We start from the raw sequence: 24,603 nt of genomic DNA, 5'->3' as shown, positions 1-24,603 counted from the left end.
CAACATCACCCTGATACCAAATCCAGATAAGGACAACACAAAGAAGGAAAACTACAGGCCAATATCACTGATGAACATAGACGCAAAAATACTGAACAAAATATTGGCAACCTGAATACAGCAATACATTAAAAAGATCATACACCATGACCAAGCAGGAACCATGACACAATGATGGTTCAATGTCCACAAATCCATCAAAGTTATTCACCACAATAACAAAATTAGGACAAAAACCCATGTGATAATCTCCATAAATGCAGAGAAGGCATTTGACAAGATTCAACATCCATTCATGATAAAAACTCTCAATAAAATGGGTATAGAAGGAAAGTATCTCAACATGATAAAGGCCATATATGACAAACCCATAGCCAACATCATACTCAGTGGGGAAAAACTGAAAGCCATCCCTCTGAGAACAGGAATAAGATAAGGGTGCCAACTCTCACCACTCTTATTCAACATAGTACTAGAGGTTTTGGCCAGAGCAATTAGGCAAGAAAAAGAAATAGGGGCAAGCCCCAGGGCCAAGTAGTTAATTCGCACACTCCGCTTCAGCGGCCCAGGGTTTCACCAGTTTGGATAGTGGGTGTGGACATGGCACTCCTCATTAGGCCATGCTGAGGCAGTGTCCTACATGCCACAACTAGAAGGACCCACAACTAAAATATACAACTATGTACCAGGGGGATTTGGGGAGAAAAAGCAGAAAAAAAGAAAAAGAAATAAAAGGAATCCAAATAAGCACTGAAGAAGTGAGACTCTCGCTGTTTGCAGATGACATGATTTTATACATAGTAAACCCTAAAGAATCCATTGGAAAACTATTAGAAATAATCAACAACTACAGCAAAGTTGCAGGGTACAAAGTCAACTTACAAAAATCAGTAGCATTTCTATACTCAAATAACTAACAGAACAAGAACTCAAGAATACAATTCCATTTACAATCGCAACAAAAAGAATAAAATACCTAGGAATAAATTTAACCAAGGAGGTGAAAGACCTGTACATAGAAAACTATAAGACATTAATGAAAGAAATCAATGATGACGTAAAGAAATGAAAAGATATTCCATGCACATGGATTGGAAGAATCAACATAGTTAAATGTCCATACTACCTAAAGCAATCTACAGATTCAATGCAATCCCAGTCAGAATCCCAATGACATTCTTCACAGAAATAGAACAAAGAATCCTAACATTCATCTGAGGCAAAAAAGACCCTGAATAGGCAAAGAAAGACTGAAAAACAAGAACAAAGCTGGTGGCATTGCAGTCCCTGAGTTCAAAATATATTACAAAGCTATAGTAATCAAAACAGCATGGTGCTGGTACAAGAACAGACACACAGATCAATGGAACAGGATTGAAAGCCCAGAAATAAAACCACACATCTATGGACAGCTAAGCTTTAACAAAGGAGTCAAGAACATATATTGGAGTAAGGAAAGCCTCTTTAATAAATGGTACTGGGAAAATGGGACAGCCACATGCAAAAGAATGAAAGTAGACCATTATCTTTCCCCATGCACAGAAACAGACTCAAAATGGACCAAAGACTTGAAGGTAAGACCTGAAACCATAAAACTTCTGGAAGAGAATATAGGCAGTACACTCTTTTATATCACACTTAAAAGGATCTTTTCAAATACCCTATCTACTCAGACAAGGGAAACAAAAGAAAAAATAAACAAGTGGGACATCATCAGACTAAAGAGCTTCTGCAAGGCAAAGGAAACCAAGGTCAAAATGAAAAAACAACCCACCAACTGGGAGAAAATATTTGTAGATCATATATCTGATAAGGGGTTAATCTCCATAATATATAAAGAGCTCACACAAATGAACTACAAAAAAACAAACAACTCAATCAAAAAGTGGGAAGAAGACATGGATAGAAATTTTTCCAAAGAAGACATACAGATGGCCAATAGGCATATGAAAAGATGCTCAACATCACTAATCATCAGGGAAATGCAAATCAAACTACACTTAGATACCACCTTACACCCATTAGAATGGCTATAATCACCAAGACAAATAACAACCAATGTTGTAGAGGTTGTGGAGAAACGGGAACCCTCATCCACTGCTGGTGGGAATGCAAACTGGTGCAGCCACTATGGAAAACAGTATGGAGATTCTCAAAAAATTAAAAATAGAAATATCATATGACCCAGCTATCCCACTCCTGGGTATTTATCCAAAGAACTTGAAATCAACAATTCAAAGAGAGTTATGCACCCCTATGTTCATTGAGGCATTATTCACAATATCCAAGACATGGAAACTAACTGAGTGCCCATCGATGGATGATTGGATAAAGAAGATGTGGTATATATACACAATGGAATCTAACCAATCATAAAAAAAGACAAAATTGTCCCATTTGCAACCACATGGATGAAGCTTGAGGGCATAATATTAAGTGAAATAAGCCAGACAGAGAAAGACTAACACCATATGATTTCACTTATATGTGGAATATAAACAAACTTATGGACAAAGAGAATAAATTAGTGGTTACCAGGAGATGGAGGGGTGGAGGGTGGGCACAAGGGGCAAAGGGACATACTTATATGGTGTATGACAAACAATAATGTACAACTGAAATCTCACAATGTTATAAGCCAATATGACCACAGTAAAAAACAATAATAATAAAAATAAATTTTAAAAATTACACATGAACTGGAAAGGAGAAAATCAATTTTATCTGTGTAGACTGTCTTATTAATAAGGTTGGAGGACACAAAGTCAATACACAAAAATCAATTGTATTTTTATACACTACCAATAAACAGTTAAAAATCAAAGTTTTAAAATAACAGTACCACTTACAATATCACCAAAAAGCATAAAATACTTAGGGATAAACCTAATAAAATATCTCCAGGATCTGTATGTGATAACTACAAAACACTGACAGAACAATCAAAGAAGACCTAAATAAATAGAGAGATATACCATGTTCATGGATTAGGAGACTCCATATTGTTAAAATGTCAATTCTTCCAAAACTGTTCTATAGGTTGAAGGCAATCCCAATCAAAATCATAGCAGGATTTCTTGTATAGAAATATCAAGCTTATTCTAAAATTTATATGAAAAGGCAAAGGAATTATAACAGCCAAGACAATCTTAAAAAAGAAAAACAAAGTTGAAGGACTCATACTACCTGATTTGAAGATATACTAAAACCACAGCAATCAAGACACTGTGATATTAATGAAAGTAGAGACACATAGATAAATGGAACAAAGTAACAAGTTCAGAAATAGACCCACACATATATGGTCAATTTATTTATTTTTTGATAAAGGTGCAAAGACAATTCACTGATCTTTTCCAGAACCAATTGTTCTACAAGTATTGGACTTCCATATGTAAAAAGTGAATGTTGACCCATAATCCTCACCTTATTCACAAAGTAACTCAAAATGGAATCAGACTTAAATGTAAAATTCTAAAAATATAAAGGGAAAAGACTGTGATCAAACTTTTCATTGGTAACTATATGCAGTAAAGCAGGAAAGTAATATTCCCAATATTCTAAGGGAGAAATTCAATCAATACTGACTGAATATTGTGTCAATGAACCACACTGACCTGTCTTCTACCTGGTGCTGAACACAAAGAAATTCCACATAAAATGCAGCATTAAAAAAATAAACACTGAGTTCATTAATTAAAAGGTGGGGTTTCCCCAGTTTCATAAACCCAGATCAGAGTAGAACAGTGAAATGGAGCTGAAAAGCTCATGAGGGAATTGTAATTACGTATGGATCACAACCATTGCAAGCTGGGACCTTAATGTCCAAGTAGGGAAGTAGAGACACATAGATAAATGGAACAAAGTAACAAGTTCAGAAATAGACCCAAGACCAAGAAATAGAATCCAAGACCAAAACCTCCTATGCAGGAGAGGTATGGCATAAATTACAGGAATCCTATAGAGCAGCCCCATTTATAAGAAGAGTTTAAGATTAATAGAGAGCTATAATAAGCACACAGAAGTATCAAGGAAGCTTCACTTTGTGTAGAAAAAGTCCCCCCCAAAAAATCAGAATCTAAAGTCCGGGCCGTGCTTATACACAGGATCTCACTTACGTTCACATTTACACTGCACAGGTGGAATGGGTTTCTAAGATCTGCAATTAATGTCAACAAAATATGTTCTTGAACAAGGGAAACACTGACAGAAGCAAACTACCAATTGAACAAAATAAAGCATAAAGAAAAGAGGCTCAGATATCTAAGGTAACATGAAAAAAGGTGCACTTAAAAATAGTGGAGAGAGCCAAAAACTGGAAATCACCTAACAATTCTGAATAGGCAAATGGGTAAAAAAATTACGGTGTAACCATGCAATCGAATACTACACAGCAATAAAAACAATGAACTACTGGTATATGCAAACCATGGATAAATTACAAAGACATTATGTTGAACAAAAGTCAGAAACAAAAGAGTATATACTATTTGATTCTATTATATAAAATCTGACTGATTAAAATCTAATATATAGTACCAGAAAGCATATCAGTGGTGGCCTATTTCTAGGGGATGGTGGATTGGCTGGGAAGTGGCATAAGATAATATTTCAGGGTTGATGGAAATTATCTCTAGCTTTCCATTGCCTGCATGGGTCCACGTGTTGTTAAAAACAATTAAATTGGAGTGACATCAGTGAAGCTGGTGGACTAAGGAACTCCAAAAGTCTCTCCCTCCACAAAAGCAGCAAGTAAATTGGCAAAAACGGTCAGAATCAACTTTATCAGAATTTTGGAAAATAATTGAAAGTTTACAGCACTCACACCTAGGATTAATCAAGGAAAAACAGCTGAATCTCAACATTTAAGGAAATCTTTGTTGAGTCACAAGCTGATCACTAAGCTAAAGGAACAGAGTCTTCAGTGGCCACACACAACAAAGAATATACTTTTTAGAATTAGTTTAGATAAGTAACCAAACAAGCAAATGACAAATGCAACAAGCAGCAACAATAAAACCTGGGAAGGGAGTTGTCATATTACAACATTCAAAACATCCAGTTTCAACAAGAACAACAGCAAAAATGAGGCATGCATAGAAACAAGAAAGCATGGCCGACACACAGGATGCAAAGAACTTAATAGAAACTGTCTCTGAGGAAGCCCAGATGCTGGGTTTACTAAATAAAGACTTTAAATCACCTCTTTAAAATATGCTCAAAAGCTAAAGAAAACTATGCATAAAGAACTAAAAGACACTGTGAAAATAATGTCTCACAAAACAGAGAAATTAATAAAGAGATAGAAATTATCAAAAGGAACCAAACAGAAATGAAGTTATTGAAAAGGAAAATGACTGAAATAAAAAAAATTCCATAGAGGGTATCAACAGCAGATTTGATCAGGCAGGGAAAGAATCAGCAAACTTGAATATAGGTCAATTGAAATTACCTAGTCTGAGAAGCAGAAAGAAAAAAGAATGAAGAAAAATGGTCAGACTACATGAAACCTGTGAGACACTACCAAAGATAGCAAAATATGTATAATGGGAGTTCCAGAAGAGGAGAGAGAGAAAGGAACAGGAAGAATATTTGAAAACATAATGATCAATAACTTCCCAAATTTGATGAAGACATGAATTGTCACATCCAACAAGCTTGACAAGTCCCAAGTAGGATAAACTCAAAGAGATCCACACCAAGACACATTATAATCAAACCATTTAAAGCCAAAGATGGAATCCTGAAAGCAGCAAGAGAGAAATAATTAGTCATATACAGGAACTCTCAATAATATTAATAGCTGATTTCTTATTAGAAACTGTGGAGACCAGAAGACTTTGGAATAACATAATCAAAATGCTAAAAAAAGAAAAAAAAGAAAACTCTAAACTAAGAATTCTATATCCAGCAAAACTATCCTTTAAAAGTAAAGGAAATGTAAGACCTACAACTAAAACTTCTGGAAGCAAACATAGGAAAGCTTCATGACATTGGATTTGGCAGTGATTTCTTGTACATGACACCAAAAGCTCAGGTAACAAAAGCAGAAATAGACAAATGGCACTACATCAAACTTAAAAACTTTTGTGCATCAAAGGAAACAATCAACAGAATGAAAAGGCAACCTATGGAATTGGAGAAAATATTTGAAATCATATATCTGATAAGGGATTAACATTGAGAATATATAAAGAACTCCTACAACTCAACAACAACAAAAAACCCCAATTACAAAATGGGCAAGGACTTGAATAGACATTTCTTCAAAGAAGATGTACAAATAGCCAACAAGCATCTGAAAGGATGCTCAACATCATTAATCATCAGAGAAGGGCAAATCAAACCATAATGAAATAACACCTCACACCCATCAGGTTGGCCACTATCAAAAGAACAGAAAATAACAAGTGTTAGTGAAGATGTGGAGAAATTGAAACTCTCGCACACTGTTGCTGGGAATGTAAAATGGTGCCGCCACTATGGAAAACAATATAGAGCTTCCTCAAAAAATTAAAAATAGAATTATCATATGATCCCGCAATCCCACTTCTGGGTATATATTCAAAAGAATTGAAAGCCAGATTTCAGAGAGATTTGCACACCCACGTTCACTGCAGTATTATTCACATTAACAAAGAGGTAGAAGCAACCCAATGTCCACTGATGGATAAATGGACAAAGAAAATGTGGTCTATAAATACAATGGAATATTATTCAGCCTTTGAAAACACTGTTTTGTCACATGCTACGACATAGATGAATCTTGAGGAAATTATGCTAAATTGAAAGAAGCCAGCCACAAAAAGACAAATACTGTATGATTCCACTTATATGAGGTATCTAGAGTAGCCAAATTCACAGAAACAGAAAGCAGCATGGTGGTTTCCAGAGGCTGGAGGGAGGAGGAAATGGGGACTTTTGGTTCAATGGGCACAGAGTTTCAGTTTTGCAGGATGAAAAAGTTCTACAGGGCAAAAATCAGTTGCCCAACAACGTTAATATAGTTAACTACTGAACTGTGCACTTAGACGTGGTTAAGATGGTAAACTCTGTTATGGGTGTTTTACCACAATCAAATTTTTTTAAATGAAGGAAAAATTACAACATTCCCAGATAAACAAAAACTGAGAGATTTCTTTGCCAGTATATCTGCCCTACAACAAAAGGTAAAGCATGCCCATCCTTTAGGCAGAAAGGAAGGACATTAACTTGAAACCAAAAGAGGAAATAAAGAATTCTGGTAAAAGTAACTACATAAGTAAATGTAAAAGTTAGCGTTAATGTAATTTTGGTTTGTAATTCTTCTTTCTTTGCTATATGATTTAAAACAGAACTACATAAAACTATAATTATAAATCCGGTGATGTGCACACAATGTATAAAAATGTAGTATGTGCAGGGGCCAGCCCCGTGACCAAGTGGTTAAGTTCGTGAGCTCCACTTTGGTGGCCCAGAGTTTCACTGGTTCGGATCCTGGGCAGGGACATGGCACTGCTTGTCACGCCACGTTGAGGTGGCATCCCACATGCCACTACTAGAAGGACCCATAACTAAAATATACAACTACTTACTGGGGGGATTTGGGGAGAAAAAGAAGATTGGCAACAGTTGTTAGCTCAGGTGCTAATCTTTAAAAAAAAATGTATGTGACAATAACAATATAATGAGGGGGACAAAGCTATATATAGTAGCAAAGTTTGTATACTACTGAAACTAAGTAGATATTAATTCAAACTCAACTATTATAAATTAACATGTTAATTGTACTTCCCAGGGAAACCATTAAGAAATTAACTTTAGGGGCCGGCCCAGTGGCGCAGCGGTTAAGTGCACGCGTTCCACTTGGGTGGCTCGGGGTTCACCGGTTCGGATCCCATGTGTGGGCATGGCACCGCTTGGCAAGCTATGCTGTGGTAGGTGTCCCATGCATAAAGTGGAGGAAGATGGGCATGGATGTTAGCTCAGGGCCAGTCTCCCTCAGCAAAAAAAAAGAGGAGGGTTGGCAGCAGATGTTAGCTCAGGGCTAATCTTCCTCAAAAAAAAGAAAGAAATTAACTTTAGGGAAATGGGAATCAAAATCATGAGATACCGTTTCACACTCCCTAGGATGGCTGTAATTAAAAAACAAAAAGACAGAAAATAAGTCTTGGGGAGGATATGGAGAAATTGGAAACTTCATACATTGCTGGTGGGAATGTAAAACAGTCCAACTGCTGTGGAAAACAGTTGGGTTGTTCTTCAAAAAGTAAACATTGAATTACCACATGATCTGGCAAGCTCTCTCTTAGGTATATACCCAAGAGAACTGAAATAAGGTATTCAGAGAAAATTTGTACATGGATGTTCATAGCAGCATTATTCTTTAGAGCTAAAAAGAGGAAATAATCCTAAAATCAATCAACTGATAAACTGATAAAATGTGATATATCCATACAACGGGATATTATTCAACCACAAAAAGGATTGAAGTATCAATACTTGCTACAATCTGGATAAACTTTGGAAACACTATGCTAAGTGAAAGAAGCCAGACACAAAAGGTCACATATTGGATGATTCCATTTATGTGAAATGTCCATAACAGGCAAATCCAAAGAGACAGAAAGTAGCTTAGCGGTTTCCAGAGGCTAGGGAGAGGGAGGAATTGGTAGTGACTGCTTAACGGGCAGGGGGTGTCTTTTGGGGCTGATGAAAATGTTCTCGAACTATACAGTGGTGATACTCGCAGAACAGTATAAATTTACTAAACGCCACTGAATTTTATACTGCAAAATCATTAAGCTGGTGAATTTTATGTTATGTGAATTTTGCCTCAATTTAAAAAAATAACTAAATAGTATGCTTAAAATGGATGCATTTTATTACAGATAAAAATGATACCTCAGGGGCTGGCCCCATGGCCAAGTGGCTAAGCTTGCACACTTCACTTTAGCGGCCAGGGGTTTGCTGGTTCAGATCCTGGGTGTGGACCTACACATCGCTCATCAAGCCGTGCTGTGGCAGCATCCCACATGGAACTAGAATGACTTACAGCTAGGATATACAAGTAGGGCTTTGGGGAGGAAAAAAAAAGAGGGAGATTGGCAACAAGTGTTAGCTCAGGGTCAATCTTCCTCAAGAAAAAAAAAAGATACCACAAGAGTTTTTTAAAAAACAAATAATGATACTGAGTTCTTATTCAGGAATCTTTTGGCTCTCCTTGATCATTTGCTCTTTCACATTAATCTTAGACTCAACTTTTGAAATTCCTCCAAATAACCTATATTCACTCAAATTAATGTTGGTTGTGAATGACAAAAACCTCAAATAATGGTGATTTAGACAACAAAGAAGTTTATTTTTCTCTCTTTCTGTTCCTAGAACAGGTCACCTTTTTTTCTGCCTTAGGGCCTTTGCATACTCTCTCTACCAGAAACTCTTCCAACACAACCAGTTCCTGCACCCTTCAGCTCGTTAAAAAGTCTTCCCCTGACCGCTCAGATTAAGGTAGGCTCCCTTTGTCATGCTCCATCATAGGACCCAGATTATTTACTTCGCAATCTCCATTCATTTACTAACAATTATCCACTGAAAACCTTCTATATGAAAGGTATTGTCCCAAGGACTACGAAATCCTCATGATTTCTCATTTCTGTAATTATATGTTTATTTTTTTGCCAGGCCATTGCCTGTCCCCCTCACTAGAACGTAAGTTTCAAGACCATATCTGTTTGATCATCGCTGTATCCTCTGACTTCAGCATAGTACCGGCAGACAGTACAACTAACACTTGTAAACTGAACACATAAAATGCCAGCTCAAAATGCTATTGTCATTCTATTCAAGATTAGGGACATGAATGAAGTGGTCTTTCCAAAGGAGGATAAACTTGATTAGAAAACAATTATTAGCCTTTACGAAATAAAATAAATCAAGTCAAAAGCATTTTTGTCTTAACCTCAGGAACTCAAATGCAGATACAGTCTGCAGCTCCCAGCAAGCAGGCAACCCTTTTGAACCTCAAGAAGGAAACTCTGCCATGCGCACACTCTCACCTTTTTCTCCAGGTTCCTATTACACATAGAGTGACTGTATAATGTATTGTGCAAACTAACACCCTTTTGAGAGAAAAAGGTGAGAAAGCAACTATATGAACGAACAATGGCCAGACCATATATAAAAACAGAACTCTGACTTACAGTCTGCAGCAACCCGCCCAGAAAGCCAACCTGCTATCTGCAGCAACTAACCCGGGCAGCCAGCCTGAGAGCTACAAGTCAGACTCACAGGAAGTCAGACCACTATCTCTAGCAAACAATCCAAGAAGCCAAACAATAAATCCTGGAACAATTGGCCCCAAGCGGCCAGGACTCCATTAATAACTGACAGCTTCCCTAATTTTTGTCCCTGCTTCCACCTTAGGACCAACCAGAGAAAGACAAATATGCTCCCTTAACCAGTCACAAAGGATGCTCTGCTTCTAGTTAGCCCACCCACAACTTCCAGATGCTAGTAGTCTTCAGTCAAGGCATCCTGGAAGCCTTCCCCTTTTCATCTATAAACTTCCCCAATTCTCTGCCTGCCTTTGAGTCTCTGCCCAAATGCAAGCGATGGTGGCTGACTCCCTTTCTACTACAAGCTCTGAATAGTCTTTGCCTGTTCTCATTTGGGTGATTTTCATCTATTTTCACAAAGGGAATACTATGAATAATTATGCTGGATCAACAGGCAAAAATCAGGACTGTTCTGAGTAAATCCAGACATGGGTTACCCTAATTACAAAGCACAATTAGACAAGGGGCTGTTTGCTAGTGAGATACAAAGTTTCGGAGGGCAAAGGTGGGAACACCAGAAGGTGAAATGTGCCACTACCACTAGGGGGGGTTGCGCCATTAAAGAATGGAGGACTGTTCAATCACTGCAGGAAGTTCTTGAGATGTATACGCACTCAAGTTACTAGCATTCAGCAATCTTTTTGGTTTAGCTGTATGCCACGGTAAAATAGTCTTCAGGGCGATAATTGCTGGGAATAATCCCAACGGAAAACGTTCAAGCATACTATTATTGGTAACATATTAATTTACTTTCATTTATTGCCTACTGCATCTGATGTAAAGAGGCGAAAACCGCACTCCTTGCCTTTAAGAAGCTAGCATTCTAGAGAACTTCAGGTCTGTGTGGGTCACATAATTTGCAGGGCTCAGTTCAAAATTAAAATAAGGGGCCACTTGTTCAAAAAGTATGAAGAATTTCAAGATGGCAACAGCAAGAGCATTAAACCAAGTGTGGGGCCCATCTGAGCACAAAGTCCTTTGTGTCTGCACAGGTCACACATCCATGAAGCCAATCCTAAATGTAGACTAGTATTCTCTAACAAATTACAGACCAATAAACTATGCTGCTTGGTATATGTTGTGATGCTGCTGGGCCCTTCAGCCTGTTTTTACTCTCTGTGGTACATTTGGCATGCACAGAATTAAATTACGTAAAGAAGTTACTGGGCATTGACTATATTTGTGCTATTCGCTGTAGGGAATCTTTGCTAAAGTTTAATATAATCAAGCACTTATATGCTTATCCTACTTTAAAAAGATGTTATAAAAAGTTACAATTATAATTCTTTTGCTTTTCCCCACAAGACTCAAGGACAGGGCAGGGACCGAAACTGGAAGGCAGTCAATAAATACTTGCTGAATGAATGACAATAAGGTTCAATGGGTGGCGCTTTTGGGAACTATCAGGAAAGTCTGAAAGGGAGATGGTTAGCTGGGATTCTGAAAGTCATAGGCTGGCCAGGAAGAGGGCATTGGATGCAGGAGAAAACGTCAATGAAAGCAAAGTGCTGGAGGCCTGCCCAGTGGCCCAGCAGTGAATTTCCCATGCTCTGCTTTGGCAGCCCAGTGTCCCCTGGTTCGGATCCTGTGTGAGAACATATACACTGCTCATCCAGCCATGCTGTGGCGGCAACCCACGTAGAAGAACCGGAAGGACTGACGACTAGGATACACAACTATGTACTGGGGCTTTGGAGAGAAAAAAAACCAAAGAGGGACATTGGCAACAGAAGTTAGCTCAGGGCCAATCTTCCTCACAAAAAAAGCAAGCAAGCAAGCAAAGTGTTGTGTACAATTTATTTATTTGTTTATTAACATTATCTTCCAATAGAGCTGTTAAGCCTCATAGAAGCAGGAATCTCTTTCTTCACAGCTGTACTCAGTGCCTGTGACCTAGCAGGCCTTCAACAAACATTCATTGACTGAATAAACGCAGGGAATGCTACTTAGCTAAAAGCAGAGTACACATATAGCAAAAAAGTGAAACGAAGTTGGAACCAAGTTGACCGATGTTTTGAATATCAGAGTGAGAATCTATACTTTAGTCAGTGTACAGAAAAGAACCATTGAAAAGAGCAGTGATACCATCTGAACTCTGAACGGACAGTAAGCCAGGGGTATCCTGAGCAAGAAAATACAGCTGTCAACAGCTCACCATCTTAATTCCACTCCTCTCCTCCCCTCTCTACACCTTAATACACAACTAAGGCTGCACTTAACATTGTCATAAGCCAAACAAGACCTCAAATAAGAATATTGAGAACACGAGTAAAACACACGCAAGCAAAAAACTAAAGCCGGTAACTTTTCTCCTTTTTCCGATTAATAATAATTGTCCCTTTATTTGTTTCCTTAACTGCATGATAAACTTTTTAGGGCAAACACATACGTTAAATAAAATCCTGGGCAGTTTCTAGATCGAGCTGAAGTCTTGCACTGAATGTGCTCAACAGATTATCTATGGAAAATAGCACAAGATCAAACGATTCCCAACTCTAACACACGGCTTAGTTGCCCAGGTAAACCAGTCCTTTTCTTTTGACACCCAGCCCCGTTCTTGGACCTCGAGAATGTGGGTATTTAGGTGGAAAGGCAAGCAGCAGGATGGCAATGTGTTTTTATCCTGACTTACTCGTCTCAAATATCCACAGCTTTTAGTTTTAAGATTCCGGGTCAAGACTAACTTTGCATCCAAACAGGGTGTGTCCGGAATAAGACAAACGAAACCAAGTCTGCCCACAGACGCCGGCAACAGATCCCCGGCAGGAACCTCCCGGCAGCCACCGCGCGCACGTGTCCGCACAGCCGGGAACAATAAAGTTGAGCGCGTTCAAAGGGGTCCTCGCCATCCAGGACCTGTTAGACAAGCCTGCAAAATAAGACTCCTAGAAACTCCCTGATGTTTTCAGCTCTTCTCCTCGTTCTCGGGAGTTTTTTTCCTCACTCGCGGGACAAAAGTCCTGACTGCAGCGGCGTGGGCTAGGCCGGGCGGGGCGCATTTCGGGTGCAGCGGGCCCGGCGATCGCCGCGGGCAGCCCCGGGAAGGTCCCCGGCTCACGTGGAGCCGGCCGCCGGGGTTGTGGCCGGGGAGACAGACGCGATGAAGCCCAGACCCGGGAGGTTCGTTGATAACAAGCTGAAGCAGCGAGTCATCCAGGTGTGTATCTGCACGGCCGGGCCTCACAGTGCTCCCTGTTCGCTGCCCACGGGCACTGGTGGCCCTTTCTCGGGAGGCTTCACTGGCGGCTTGCCCCCGTCTGGGTCGGGCGTGGGTCTGTTGACAATTCCACTCCTCCGCGAGTGGTGCGGGGCCTGCCCGTCCCGTCGTGGGCCGGGGTTTCAAGGAGGAGCCCGGGACCCAGGAAGGGTGCGGCCTGGTGGGCTTGCCCGGATCTGGTCGACCTCAGCCCAGATCCGTAAGGAGGGTGGAGATGGCCTTTGAGTTAAAAGCTTCCTGTCTTATGAAGTTAGGACAGAAACGTTCTTCAAACGCCCACATTGTACGAGGCGCTTTGGGGGCCATAAAGAATACGTTAATTTCTGTTTTCAAGAAACTCGGGGTCAGATTGGGACACAAATGTAGGTGACAGGTATCTGACATTATGATAGGTTCTTTACCTGTGGTCTTTTCATTTTCATAATCATCAGTAGAAAGCAGTGTGTGGTAAATGTCTTGGAATGGTACGGTCAGCAAGCATTCTTAGAAGGAGGGAGAGATTTTTCTGCACATTGGACTTTGGGAGCTATACTGTCCTGGTTTTTCTTTTACTTTCCCCACCGCTATGCAATCTCCTTTTTGCATCTGTCTCTTTCTACGAGTCTCTAAAAGTTGGACGTGCCCTGAGCCCCTGTGCTCTCACCTCCTCTTTCTTTATCCTTATAGTCCTCTCTTACCTATCCGTACTTCCGAGGTGATCTCATCCAGTCTAGTACCTTTAAATACTACCTATATATTCATGACTCCTAAATTTATATCCCCAGTGCAGATTTTATCTTGAATGCCAGATCGATATATCCAAATTCCTTCTCAACATCTCCTCTTGAATGTCCAATAGGTATCTTCAACTTAACTTATCCAAACTGAACTTGTGATAGTCTCCTCCAAACCTGTCCTTTCTTGGTGTTCTCTATTTCAGTAAATGACACCACCAGCCATCCAGTTGTTAAGGCTAATTTTTTTTTTTGCTGAGGAAAATTTGCCCTGAGCTAACATCTGTGGCCACTCTTCCTCTTTTTTTTTTTGGTATGTGAGCTACTACCACAGCATGGTCACTGACAGAGGAGTGGTGTAGGTTGGTGCCCATGAACCAAACCTGGGGCTCCAAAGCAGAGCTCCCCAAACTTAACCACTAGGCCACTGGGACTGGCCCTCCAAAATCGTAAGAATCATTCTGACTCCTTTCTTTTGCTTTAATCAACAGTCTGTTTGGTTTGCCTTCAAAATATACTCCAAACCCCACCACTTTTTACCGTCTCGTCTCCCACCCATCCTAGCTCAAACTGCTGTCTCTGTATTAGACTATTGCAATCGCCTGCTAACTAATCTCTCTGGTTCTGGTTTTCCCTAAAGTCTGTCCCCACAGAGCAGCCAGGGACATCCTTCTAAAGGGAAAGTTGGAGTTTGCCAGGGCCCTGCTCAGAATCCTTCAGTGGACTCTCAGGCATCTGGAGTAAAACCCACCCGAAAAAGCCCTGCATCTTCTGGCCCCTGTCTGCTTTTTCTCCTTGTTTCCTCTTGCTCTCTCCCTTGCTTACACTGACCTAACCACACGGACCTTCTCAAACATGCTGAGCATGGGACCTCTGCTCTTGGCGTTTCGTTCACTGAAGTGCTCTTCCTCTGGATCTTCCTGCAACTTGCTTCTTCACTCAATTCAGCTATCTGAGCAGTGACTCCTAGTGGCCGGAACCAGTGGCCTCTTCTCAGTCCTGGCCACACGTGACTGCTCTTCAGCATTTGACATTATCACTTTCCCTCTGTTGCTTTTACTTTGGCTCATTATAAAAGCAGTAGTTCTCTTGGTTTAAAATAAAAGAGACAGAAGGGCATACAATGAAAAGAAAGATTTCCTTTCTTCTTTACTGTGCTTCTCCAGAGGTAAGTATGGAGTTTCTCTTGTATCTTTTTTAAGATTTTATATGCATATGCACTTATATATATTTGTTTTTTTAAAAACAGTCACACACTTGGGCTCCTCTGCATCTCTTCTGCTGCTTGCTTTTTTCACTTGGCTGTATATTTTATACATCTTCCAAATAGTTCACTTGCCTCCTTTTAACTAGCATGTTAGTTATCTATTGCTGCCAAACAAATTACCCCAAAACTTAGCAGATTAAAGTGGCTTTATTTCTGTTGCTATCAAGGAGCTTTTTGACTTGTAGTGGATATGAAATGTACACAACTATGTATAATTCCAAATAAACTATAGTGAATGATGGCATCCTCTAGGAGTCCAGAGACGGGGAAGATTAACTAGAACTGCCCAGCTTTGGATACCTGGTCTCTCGTCATTGGAGGCAGTCATGCAGAGACTGTTATCATGTGTTAGGGAGTCTTGAGAAGAAATTGCTGGATGAGTGGGAGACCTGGACTGGAGAACTAGCAAGTATGGAAACGTGGAAGTTGATAGTTAGTCCAGGTTTGAAATCTGGCCCTGTAACTTACGTGCTGCCCAGCAAGTAGTCAGGCGCTGCATAATGACGGTTTGGTCAGTGACAGACTGCGTATATGATGGTGGTCCCATTAGATTAGTACCGTGCAGCCTAGGCGTGCAGTAGCTACACCATCTAGGTTTGTGTCCTTACACTCTATGATGTTCGCACAGGATGAAATTGCCTAATGACACGTTCCTCAGAATGTATCCTTGTCTTTAAGCAATGCATGACTGTAATTAACCTTGTAAAAGCCTCATTTAAACTTCCTCATCTGTAAAATGGGGAGACTAACATCTACCTCGTAGGATTGTGCATACTAAGGGGATGATGTATGTAAGGCCCCTACAGCAGGTTTACAGGGCCTTTTGTCTCTCAGAAGTTTTTTCGTCGTGACCCTAGGCCAAAAGTAAAATTTAATGGGTCTGTTTATTAAGTAGTTAGGTTCGAGCAACTTAATAACGATTTAGGCCAAATAACTTAGTAGCTTTTTGAAAGAATAATATACAAAAATGGAAGGAAAATTAATATATTTGTAGCTCATTCTTAAATAACCACAGTCACTTACTAGCAGGATTTGTGTGTCTGTTGGGCACTGTGCAACTTCTCGTACCTTGTAATCAGATTGACACTGCCACTCTTATTTCCTTTTCCACATTGATTTTTGCATAGTGTTTGTTTTTTATTACAGCAGCTGCTGAAAACCCAGCTTTACAAAGTTATTCATGATCAAAAACCGATGCAATGTTGAAACCATGAAGTGTCTCAGGCTAGTAGTTCCTGCAGTGCTGGGTAGATGTCAGATATTACTGTGCTCCCTCAAATTTAAATTACCTCTTTGTGCCCTTGAGTTTAGTGCTTTGTTCTGGGCTATTTAGGAACCTAGGATATAGGAAGCCCTCACGTATTACTTTCTTGCTATTCTAGTCATTGTGTTGTCATAGTGATTAATAATGTTAATTCTCTGATTCCAGACTTGACACTTGATTTTTAATTTTTATTTGTTTCTTGTGTGCTTTAATAATGAAGTTTACATTAAAGTATAACATTTGAATAGCTCAATCTCTTATTTGTCGATTAAAATCACTGCATTTGAAATAGTTTTGCATATTTATTGTATTTTTTGTCCTAGTACCTCACCAGTAACAGATGTGGCAAATATGTGGACACTGGAGTCTTAGCATCTGATTTACAAAGAATGTATAGGTAAAGAAATGTCTTCAGATTCATGCTTTTCTTTCCCACCATTTTTTAAAGTTTCCATCCTGCCTAAATTTCCGATTGATGTTGGTAATTACTGGCATTGGTTCACTAGCCCATAAGCTTGGAATTCAGTTCAGTTGTACAAACATTTATCCTGCACCTGTGGTATGAAGGAGCTATGCCTGTCACCAAGGGGAATGGCTGTTGCTTATCTTTTGGTCCCCCGAAGTCTGGTCAGGAGATAGAGAAGTTATTATATTACTTCCTTTCCTGCTTCGTTAGAAAATTAAAACCGTCAAGCGTGATCTCCCTCAGCTTCCTGACTGTTTATCTAGAAATGTGTCCCTCATTTAGTCTTTGCACTAAAGGTTAAATCCTTTCTTCCCTTCTCTGTCCCCTTCACTATAAGCTGGCAGTATTCCTAATGCTATACCGCCATCTCTAATCCAGAAAAATTACGGTAGTAAAAATGTAAACTCGGAAGTTGTTTGAAAATAAGTTTATGGTCAGTGTGAGTACAGTGACATAATAATATATTCATGCAAATTTATGTGACCAATTTAGATTGACCTTAATGGAATAATGTGAGTGGAGACCACTGCACTAAACTCCTTTTGTTTTTTAGTATAGACTATGGTCGAAGGAAAAGAAATGCTTTCAGGATTCAGGTAGAAAAAGGTGAGTCTTTTGTGATAGAGCTGAATTAGTAATAAAGGTATAGAAAGAAGTGTTTTAGCTGATGGTATTTTTCTTTTTGTTTCAGTATTTAGCATAATTAGTAGTGAGAAAGAACTTAAGGATATAAGAGAATTGGAAGATGAACATCTGGCAAAAAGAGCAAGACAAGGTGAAGATGAGAATGAGTAAGGATTGCACAGCCATGGGGTTTTTTCTAAAACGTGAACCTGAAGTCATGTTTCTGGGGTCGAAGAGATGGTTTAAGATTAGAGATGGTTAAAGGTTTAAGATTTCTGGTACATTTGGAGTTGCCCTCCAAAAAAGAGTTGCCTCAGTTTAAACTCCCAACAGCTTTGTGTAAAGAGTGCGTTTCTCTGCACCCTTGCAATCCTGGTTATACTATTATTTAATCTTTGCCAGTTTTATGAGCAAAAAGTGATCATACTGGTTTTATTTTTAATTTTTTGATGACTAATGAGGTTAAATTTTTTATTTGAGTGTTTCATGTTTCCTTTGTGGTTTAGTTTGCTCATGGGTTTTATCTTTCATTTGAGAGGTATTTGAATTTTCCTTATTAGTTGTCAGAGCTCTTTGTATTATAAAATAGCACTTCTTTTTATGTTTTGCAAATGCTTGTCCTATTTTGCCATTTTCCTTTTATTTTTGTTATTTTGTTATTATAGTGTGAGAAGTTCTGCATCTTTACCTAGTCATATCTGTCATCTCTCAGTCTTTTCCTTTATGGTTTATGCCGATATGCTTAGGAAGACCTCTATCACAAGAGCATGTAGAATAACGACCTGTACTTTCTGCTAGTTCCTTTATAGTACTACATTTAACTCTTTAATCCATTTGTGATTAATTTTGTTTGTAGGTCGTGAATTGTAGGGCAAAACAATTTTTTTCCAGATAGTTAATTAAGCCAACTTCTTTACATTGATTAGAAATGCCCCACTATAATTAACAAGGCAAGAAATAACAAGTGTTGGAGAAGATGTGGAGAAAAGGGAACCCTCATACACTGCTGGTGCAGCCACTGTGGAAAACAGTATGGAGACTCCTCAAAAGCATTAAGAATAGAACTACCATATGACCCAACAATTCCTTTTCTGGGTATTTATCCAGAGAACATGAAAACATGACTGTGAAAAGATATATGCACCCCTAAGTTCATTGCAGCGTTATTCATAATAGTCAAGATGTGGAAATAACCTAAGTGCCCATCAATTATGTATATACATACACACAGTGGAATACTGCTCAGCCATAAAAAGAGGTGAAATCTTGTCATTTGTGACAATGTGGATGGACCTTGCGGTTATTATACTAAGTGAAGTAAGTCAGACAGAAAAAGTCAAATACAATATGATTTCATTCATAAGTGGAAGATAAAAACAAAACAGCAACAACAAACAGACACATAGATACAGAGGTTAGATTGGTCGTTACCAGAGGAGAATGCTGGAAAGAGGGAGGAGGGCAAAAGGGGTGATAGGACACGTGTACGGTGGTGGATGCTACTTGGTAATTAATCTTTAGGTGGTGAATGTGATGTGGTCCACACAGAAATCAAAATACAATGATGTACACCTGAGATTTGTATAATATTATAAACCAATGTTACCTCAATATAAAAAAATATTTTTTTAAAGAAATGCCCCAAATTCTATTAATTGAATGTAATGAATAACAAAACTATTCATGTCTTACTTATGAAGATGAGTCATAGCATTCATTTAAACCTTTTTACTTAGGAAAAGTCTGTTTCTTAATTATTTTCTAAAGAAACTATATTAAATAGTAGCAAAGTCCTGTAGTTACTTGAAGCTATTAGGTATCAACTCTCAGTTACAATGAACTGAGACTACGTTCTCAGTTTGTCCTTATTGGGATTTATACTTGTTTTTTGCCGTATCGTATGAAAAACCCTTTTACCTTCATTCCTCATGAACAGACTTGGGAGAGTTATGTTTGGTGCATCACTCAGAGTGCTTAATTACCGCTTGCCGGAGTATTTCTTCTACTGGCGTCTGATGTTCCTAAGTGAGACCCTTGGATCAGATGGAAATTTTGTTACTATTTATTTATTGTCACTTTTGTTTATTGCTGGGATAAAGATAACCAGAATTTATTAGGCATTTGCTATGTGCTAAGGACTTTGCAGGCTTTCATTTAATCCTCTAGTAACCCCGTGAGATAGACATTATTTTTTATTTCCATTTTGTAGATAAGATAGCTGAGGCTCAGAGAGGTTAAGTAGAAGTTAGTAACTGGTAAAGCCAGATTTTGAATCTAGATTTCTCTGATTCAAAGCCTGGTCTCTTAATTAACCACCATAATATTTTGCCTCAGTATATTTTTTTTGTTTTGGGTATAATATTTCTAGGTTATGGGAGAAAAGCCTTTAAAACATTCCTTTTCCTCTTTTTACTGAGGTATACTGAAAGCTATTCTGATGATGATTCAAATGTGGAAGATTACCCAGATGCACAGGTAAGCCAGATATTTAATGGACCCACTTTGAATTTTTTTTTTCCAATCGTTATAAACCCTCCTTAGAAAAAATCAATAGAGTAAGAGATTTTGAACATCTTGATCAATAAATAATTGAATACTTCCTGTGTACAGGGTTAATCAACTCTTGGATTAGCCGTCCTTCCAGTATTTGTGTTTATTGCCTGATGTACAGGGAAAAGGAAGGGAAGAGAACATCCAGAAATAAGGACGGACAGGAATAGAAAGGAGAATTAATAGTAAAAATGTAGAAAAGGATACATTTTCTTCCAAAGAGCTGGCATTGCCAATAAATAGGCTTGGATTAGAGAAGTGTGGGAATAATGTGTCAAATTATTTGTAACTTGCTCTCTATTTTTTTCCCCATTGGTAATTCAGTTTTTGAATTTAGTAACAAAGTCATGATGATGCTCAGTTATACTTGATCCGGTTTTGAATTGGTGGGATGGTAGTGACACTCACTGACTACCAGCTCATTTTCATACTTGCTTATGTTAGATTTTTTTAAAGCGACCATAACTCATTTGGTTTTATTTAGCAGCCAATTATGAATTGGTCCATTAAGTTGGAGTAGTGTTTTTGAATAGTAAATGTTTGTAAGTCCTCTTGGAGCGAATACCTATATTTTCTGACTGTAAATGTTGTGAGAGAAGTAGTTGAAAGTGGAATGTAGAAAACTTAACTACCATAGGTGTTCAATCTTCCCTGAGAACCTATTGAGTAATTTATGCTAAAATCGTGTTTCTGCCAGTCCGCAAATCATATGAACAGTTCCCTGCTCTCCTTATATCGGAAAGGAAATCCTGATTCTGTTTCAAGTACTCCTGAGATGGAGCAAAGAGAAACCACTGTCTCAACACCACGGATAACTTCCAAAGCAGGCTCCATTCCTTCAAAGACCCCTGCCAGAGGTTCTGACGGAGGATGGTTTATTGACAAAACGCCAGGTGGAAAGAAAGAAAGTTTTTTCCTGGACCTATCAGATGAAAAAAGTAATCGTAAGAAGCTAATATCTGAGGTAGAGGTATTTTTATAGTGAAATTTTAATCCCACATCGTTGGAATACATTACAGTCTTCTCGTTAAATATAATCTAGAGTAGATTTTGTGTTTTATAGAAGACATAGGAACTTTGAAATACATGCAGCATTTGATCACTTCCCAGTGCTGCCATCATTTCCATCCTAGTCCAAGGCTCTACTCTGTTTGTCTTGACTGTTGAAATAACCTTCTAGCAGGAGTCTGCTTCATTCTTGTTCCCCTTGTTTATTCTTCACACAGAGATATCTTTTCCACAAGTTAAGTCAGATCACTGTCATTCTTGTATTGAAAACCCTCCAATGGCTTCATTCAGGCTAAAGTCAAAGATCTTGCAGTTGCCAGTAAAGCCCTGATGGATGTGGCTGCCTGCTGCCTCCTCAGTCTCATCGCCACTACCCTCCTCCACCATGTCCCAGCTTTGCTTCAGCCAGAGCCAGGCTTCTCACTGTTTCTAGAGCACGCCAAGCCCTCTCTCACTGGAGGCCTCTGCACCTGTACTTTCTCTCTGGGACACTCTTTCCCCACACTCCTGTGACTCACTCCTTCATTTCTTCACGTCTCTTTTCACGTGTCATCTTCACTGCGTGGTCTTTCCTGACATGTAAAGTAGTGCATCGTTGAATGCTTTGCTTTATTTCTTTTACGTAATTAAAATCACCTGACTTACCGTGTAATTGTTTAGTGGGTTTTTCCCCTTTGTCTCCCCCCGCTAGAATGTCAGCTCCAGGAGAGCAGGCACTTTGTCTTCTTTAATAATGTGTCCCTGGCTACAGTAGATCCAGCACGTGGTGGGCAGTTTGTTGAGTTAGTGCTTAAAGAACTTCCAGAGATGCATTTGCTAGTGAGAGGTAAAGAGCAACTGCTTTGGGTGTGCGTTACAGAGAGGCGGGCGTTGTGGGAAGAGGGGAGGCAAGCTGCTAGAAGAGCAATGTGGTTTATTTTCAGTTGAGGATAATACCTTGAGGGAACCTATGTAAGTGGATGTGCTACGAGGATGGATAGACTCTGTAGATACCCTTTTTCTTTAGCTTTTTAAAATGAAGCATACCATACATAAAGAGAAGTAAAGCTTGATGTGTTATCGCGAAGTGAGCACATGGGGTGTTGTTTTTAGCTGATTCTTTCAATGGCTGGCAGAGGGGGGTTTAAAGTAATCTATCCCATGATGGAGCAGCTGATTGCGCTCCAGGGCTCACTGTCCAGTGTGGTAAGTGGTAGTCGCGTGTGGCTGTTCAGCACGTGAAATGTGGCTAGTGCAAAGGAGGAACTGAATGTTTAATTTGAATTTAAAAACTAGTAGTCAATTCAGTTATTAGAAAACTTCTAAGTATGTTTGGAACAAGTTGAATATATGAATCTCCTTGTTCAGCCGTAAATTTTATGAAATCTGAATACAAATCAAAGATCTCCCATGAAAATTTAGCATTCAAATTGAGATGTGCTGTAAGCATAAAGTGCACATGGGACTTTGAAGACTAACTACCAAAAACCTCTATAAAACATCTCATTAACAATTCTTTATACTGAGTATATGTTGAAATGATATTGTGAGTATATCTGGTTAAATAAAATAGATTGTTAATTCCACTTGTTTCTTTTTTCCTTTTTTAAACGTGGCTACTAGAATGAGTAAAATAAATGGCTCACATTCTGTTTCCCTTGGACAGGGCTGCTCTAAGTGGTTTCTAAGAACTAAGCCTTTTGGTTTGGCAACTCTTTCCCCCTTTTGAATTGTTAGTAAGTCTTTTCCAAATCTCTTTACTTTAATCATTTGTTGTTAGAGAACATTATTGTGGTTGGCAAGGAAGGAAAGAACTTGACTCTTATGTTGAAGGATACTTTCTTATGGCTGTCAAAGAAGCTTGCTAGTCATACTTAATTTAGTGATTCATCAAACATCAAGTGAACACCAACTATGTAAGATGGTCAGTGAGAAATAAAAGATGAACGTTAGGGTCCCGACTCCAGAAGCTCACAATTCAGTGAGATAGACACAGACAGATAAATCATCCAACTACAAGGCAGATTATGGGAGGCTGTAATGCAGTTGCAAATTCAGTATTCTGGGAATGTGAGGAAGAGATAATTCTAACTAGAAGAATCTGAAAAGGAAGTTTTCAAATGTTAGGCCATCCACTGAGCCTTAAGGTTATGGAAAAGAAGGACATCCCCAGCAGAGACCATCCTTGAGCAGAGAAGTTGGGAATAGCTAACAGGGCTGAAAGTGCTCGGGCAGGAATGGGTCTTTGTAATAATGCCTATCTTTAGAAAAACATGAATGGTGTTATAATTTCAAGCATGGCATATTTAAATTGTCTTTCCAGGATTCGAAAGATTCTTCTCTTCTGGAGAGTAATGAACAAAGGAAAGGTAGGCTAAAGAGCAAAGGAAGCAAAAGGAAGAAAGAAGATCTCCAGGAAGCAGATGGAGAAATAGAAGCTGTCCTGGAAAAGAGAGGTGAGACGTGAGTCTTGTGGGTGGCATGGGCCGTGTTTGCATTGAGCGAGGCTTCACTGTTCCAAGCTGTGATGCTTGATGGACCTTCTGTGTGCAGAGACGTTCATTAGAAAATATTTCAGTATCTAGTGGACCTTTGTTTATGTAAGGATAATTAAGTATAATTCTGAGTTACTACTGAATCACGAGTCTCTTCATCTCCTTCTTTGTTTACCAGCTAAAGCCAGGGGGCTAGAGCTGCAGATCTCCAGTGTAAAGTTCGAAGATGTTGGAGGCAATGATACGACATTAAAAGTTAGTTGAAATTCAGAATTTTACCTTAAATGAGAATATTGCTAATCACTTATGCTGATGAAGCTGATCCCTCTGTTTCTACTGGGAACTGGATGTAGAAAAGGAGACTGGGGAGGTGAGAAGGGCAGACCTGATTTGTACCTTTCATGGTATTGAGGGCTAAAAGAACCACCCTCTCTTTAGCTTTTTCACCATTTTAATTATAGTGTACATGTATAAGATATATGCTTTATACATAATAGTGTTTTAACACTAGCAGTAATAATAGTTTCTATTTATTTTTTAGTGTCTGCTCTGTTCCAGTTACCAAGCTAGTTACTTTTCATTGTATCTGCAGGGTAGATGTTATTACAGCTTAGGAAATGGCAGCTCAGAGAGGTTATTCTGAAGTCACACAATAGGTACCAGAGCTGGGATTCAGACTCCGGTGTGAGTCTAAAGCCTGTACT

At 39.0% G+C, this 24,603-nt stretch overlaps 2 protein-coding genes across 5 annotated transcripts in view; one reads left to right on the top strand and one right to left on the bottom strand.

The window, feature by feature from the left end:
- Positions 1-13,099, bottom strand: part of CNIH4 (cornichon family member 4) — a 42,516-nt gene extending 29,417 nt beyond the window's left edge. The window contains exon 1 of the mRNA XM_044762951.2: positions 12,949-13,099. The gene's annotated coding sequence lies outside the window, so the exon portion shown is untranslated. The remainder of the gene's footprint in view (positions 1-12,948) is intronic.
- A 78-nt stretch (positions 13,100-13,177) lies between these two features.
- The window catches only part of NVL (nuclear VCP like), a 95,697-nt gene continuing 84,271 nt past the window's right edge, over positions 13,178-24,603 (top strand). The window contains exons 1-8 of one of the 4 annotated variants that reach the window (XM_044762946.2): positions 13,178-13,473; positions 17,101-17,174; positions 17,797-17,849; positions 17,935-18,034; positions 20,285-20,342; positions 21,115-21,381; positions 23,728-23,860; positions 24,078-24,154. In XM_044762946.2, the coding sequence (XP_044618881.1) occupies positions 13,417-13,473; positions 17,101-17,174; positions 17,797-17,849; positions 17,935-18,034; positions 20,285-20,342; positions 21,115-21,381; positions 23,728-23,860; positions 24,078-24,154 (819 nt within the window). In that variant the 5' untranslated portion in view covers positions 13,178-13,416. The remainder of the gene's footprint in view (positions 13,474-17,100; positions 17,175-17,796; positions 17,850-17,934; positions 18,035-20,284; positions 20,343-21,114; positions 21,382-23,727; positions 23,861-24,077; positions 24,155-24,603) is intronic. The other 3 variants (XM_070501368.1, XM_044762947.2, XM_044762949.2) reach the window with 3 other exon arrangements.

This window comes from Equus asinus, chromosome 30 (assembly GCF_041296235.1).
Source record: "Equus asinus isolate D_3611 breed Donkey chromosome 30, EquAss-T2T_v2, whole genome shotgun sequence".
Classification (NCBI taxonomy): domain Eukaryota; kingdom Metazoa; phylum Chordata; class Mammalia; order Perissodactyla; family Equidae; genus Equus; species Equus asinus.
Note: the sequence above shows the minus strand (reverse complement) of the source record. Positions and strands in the feature narration are given on the sequence as shown.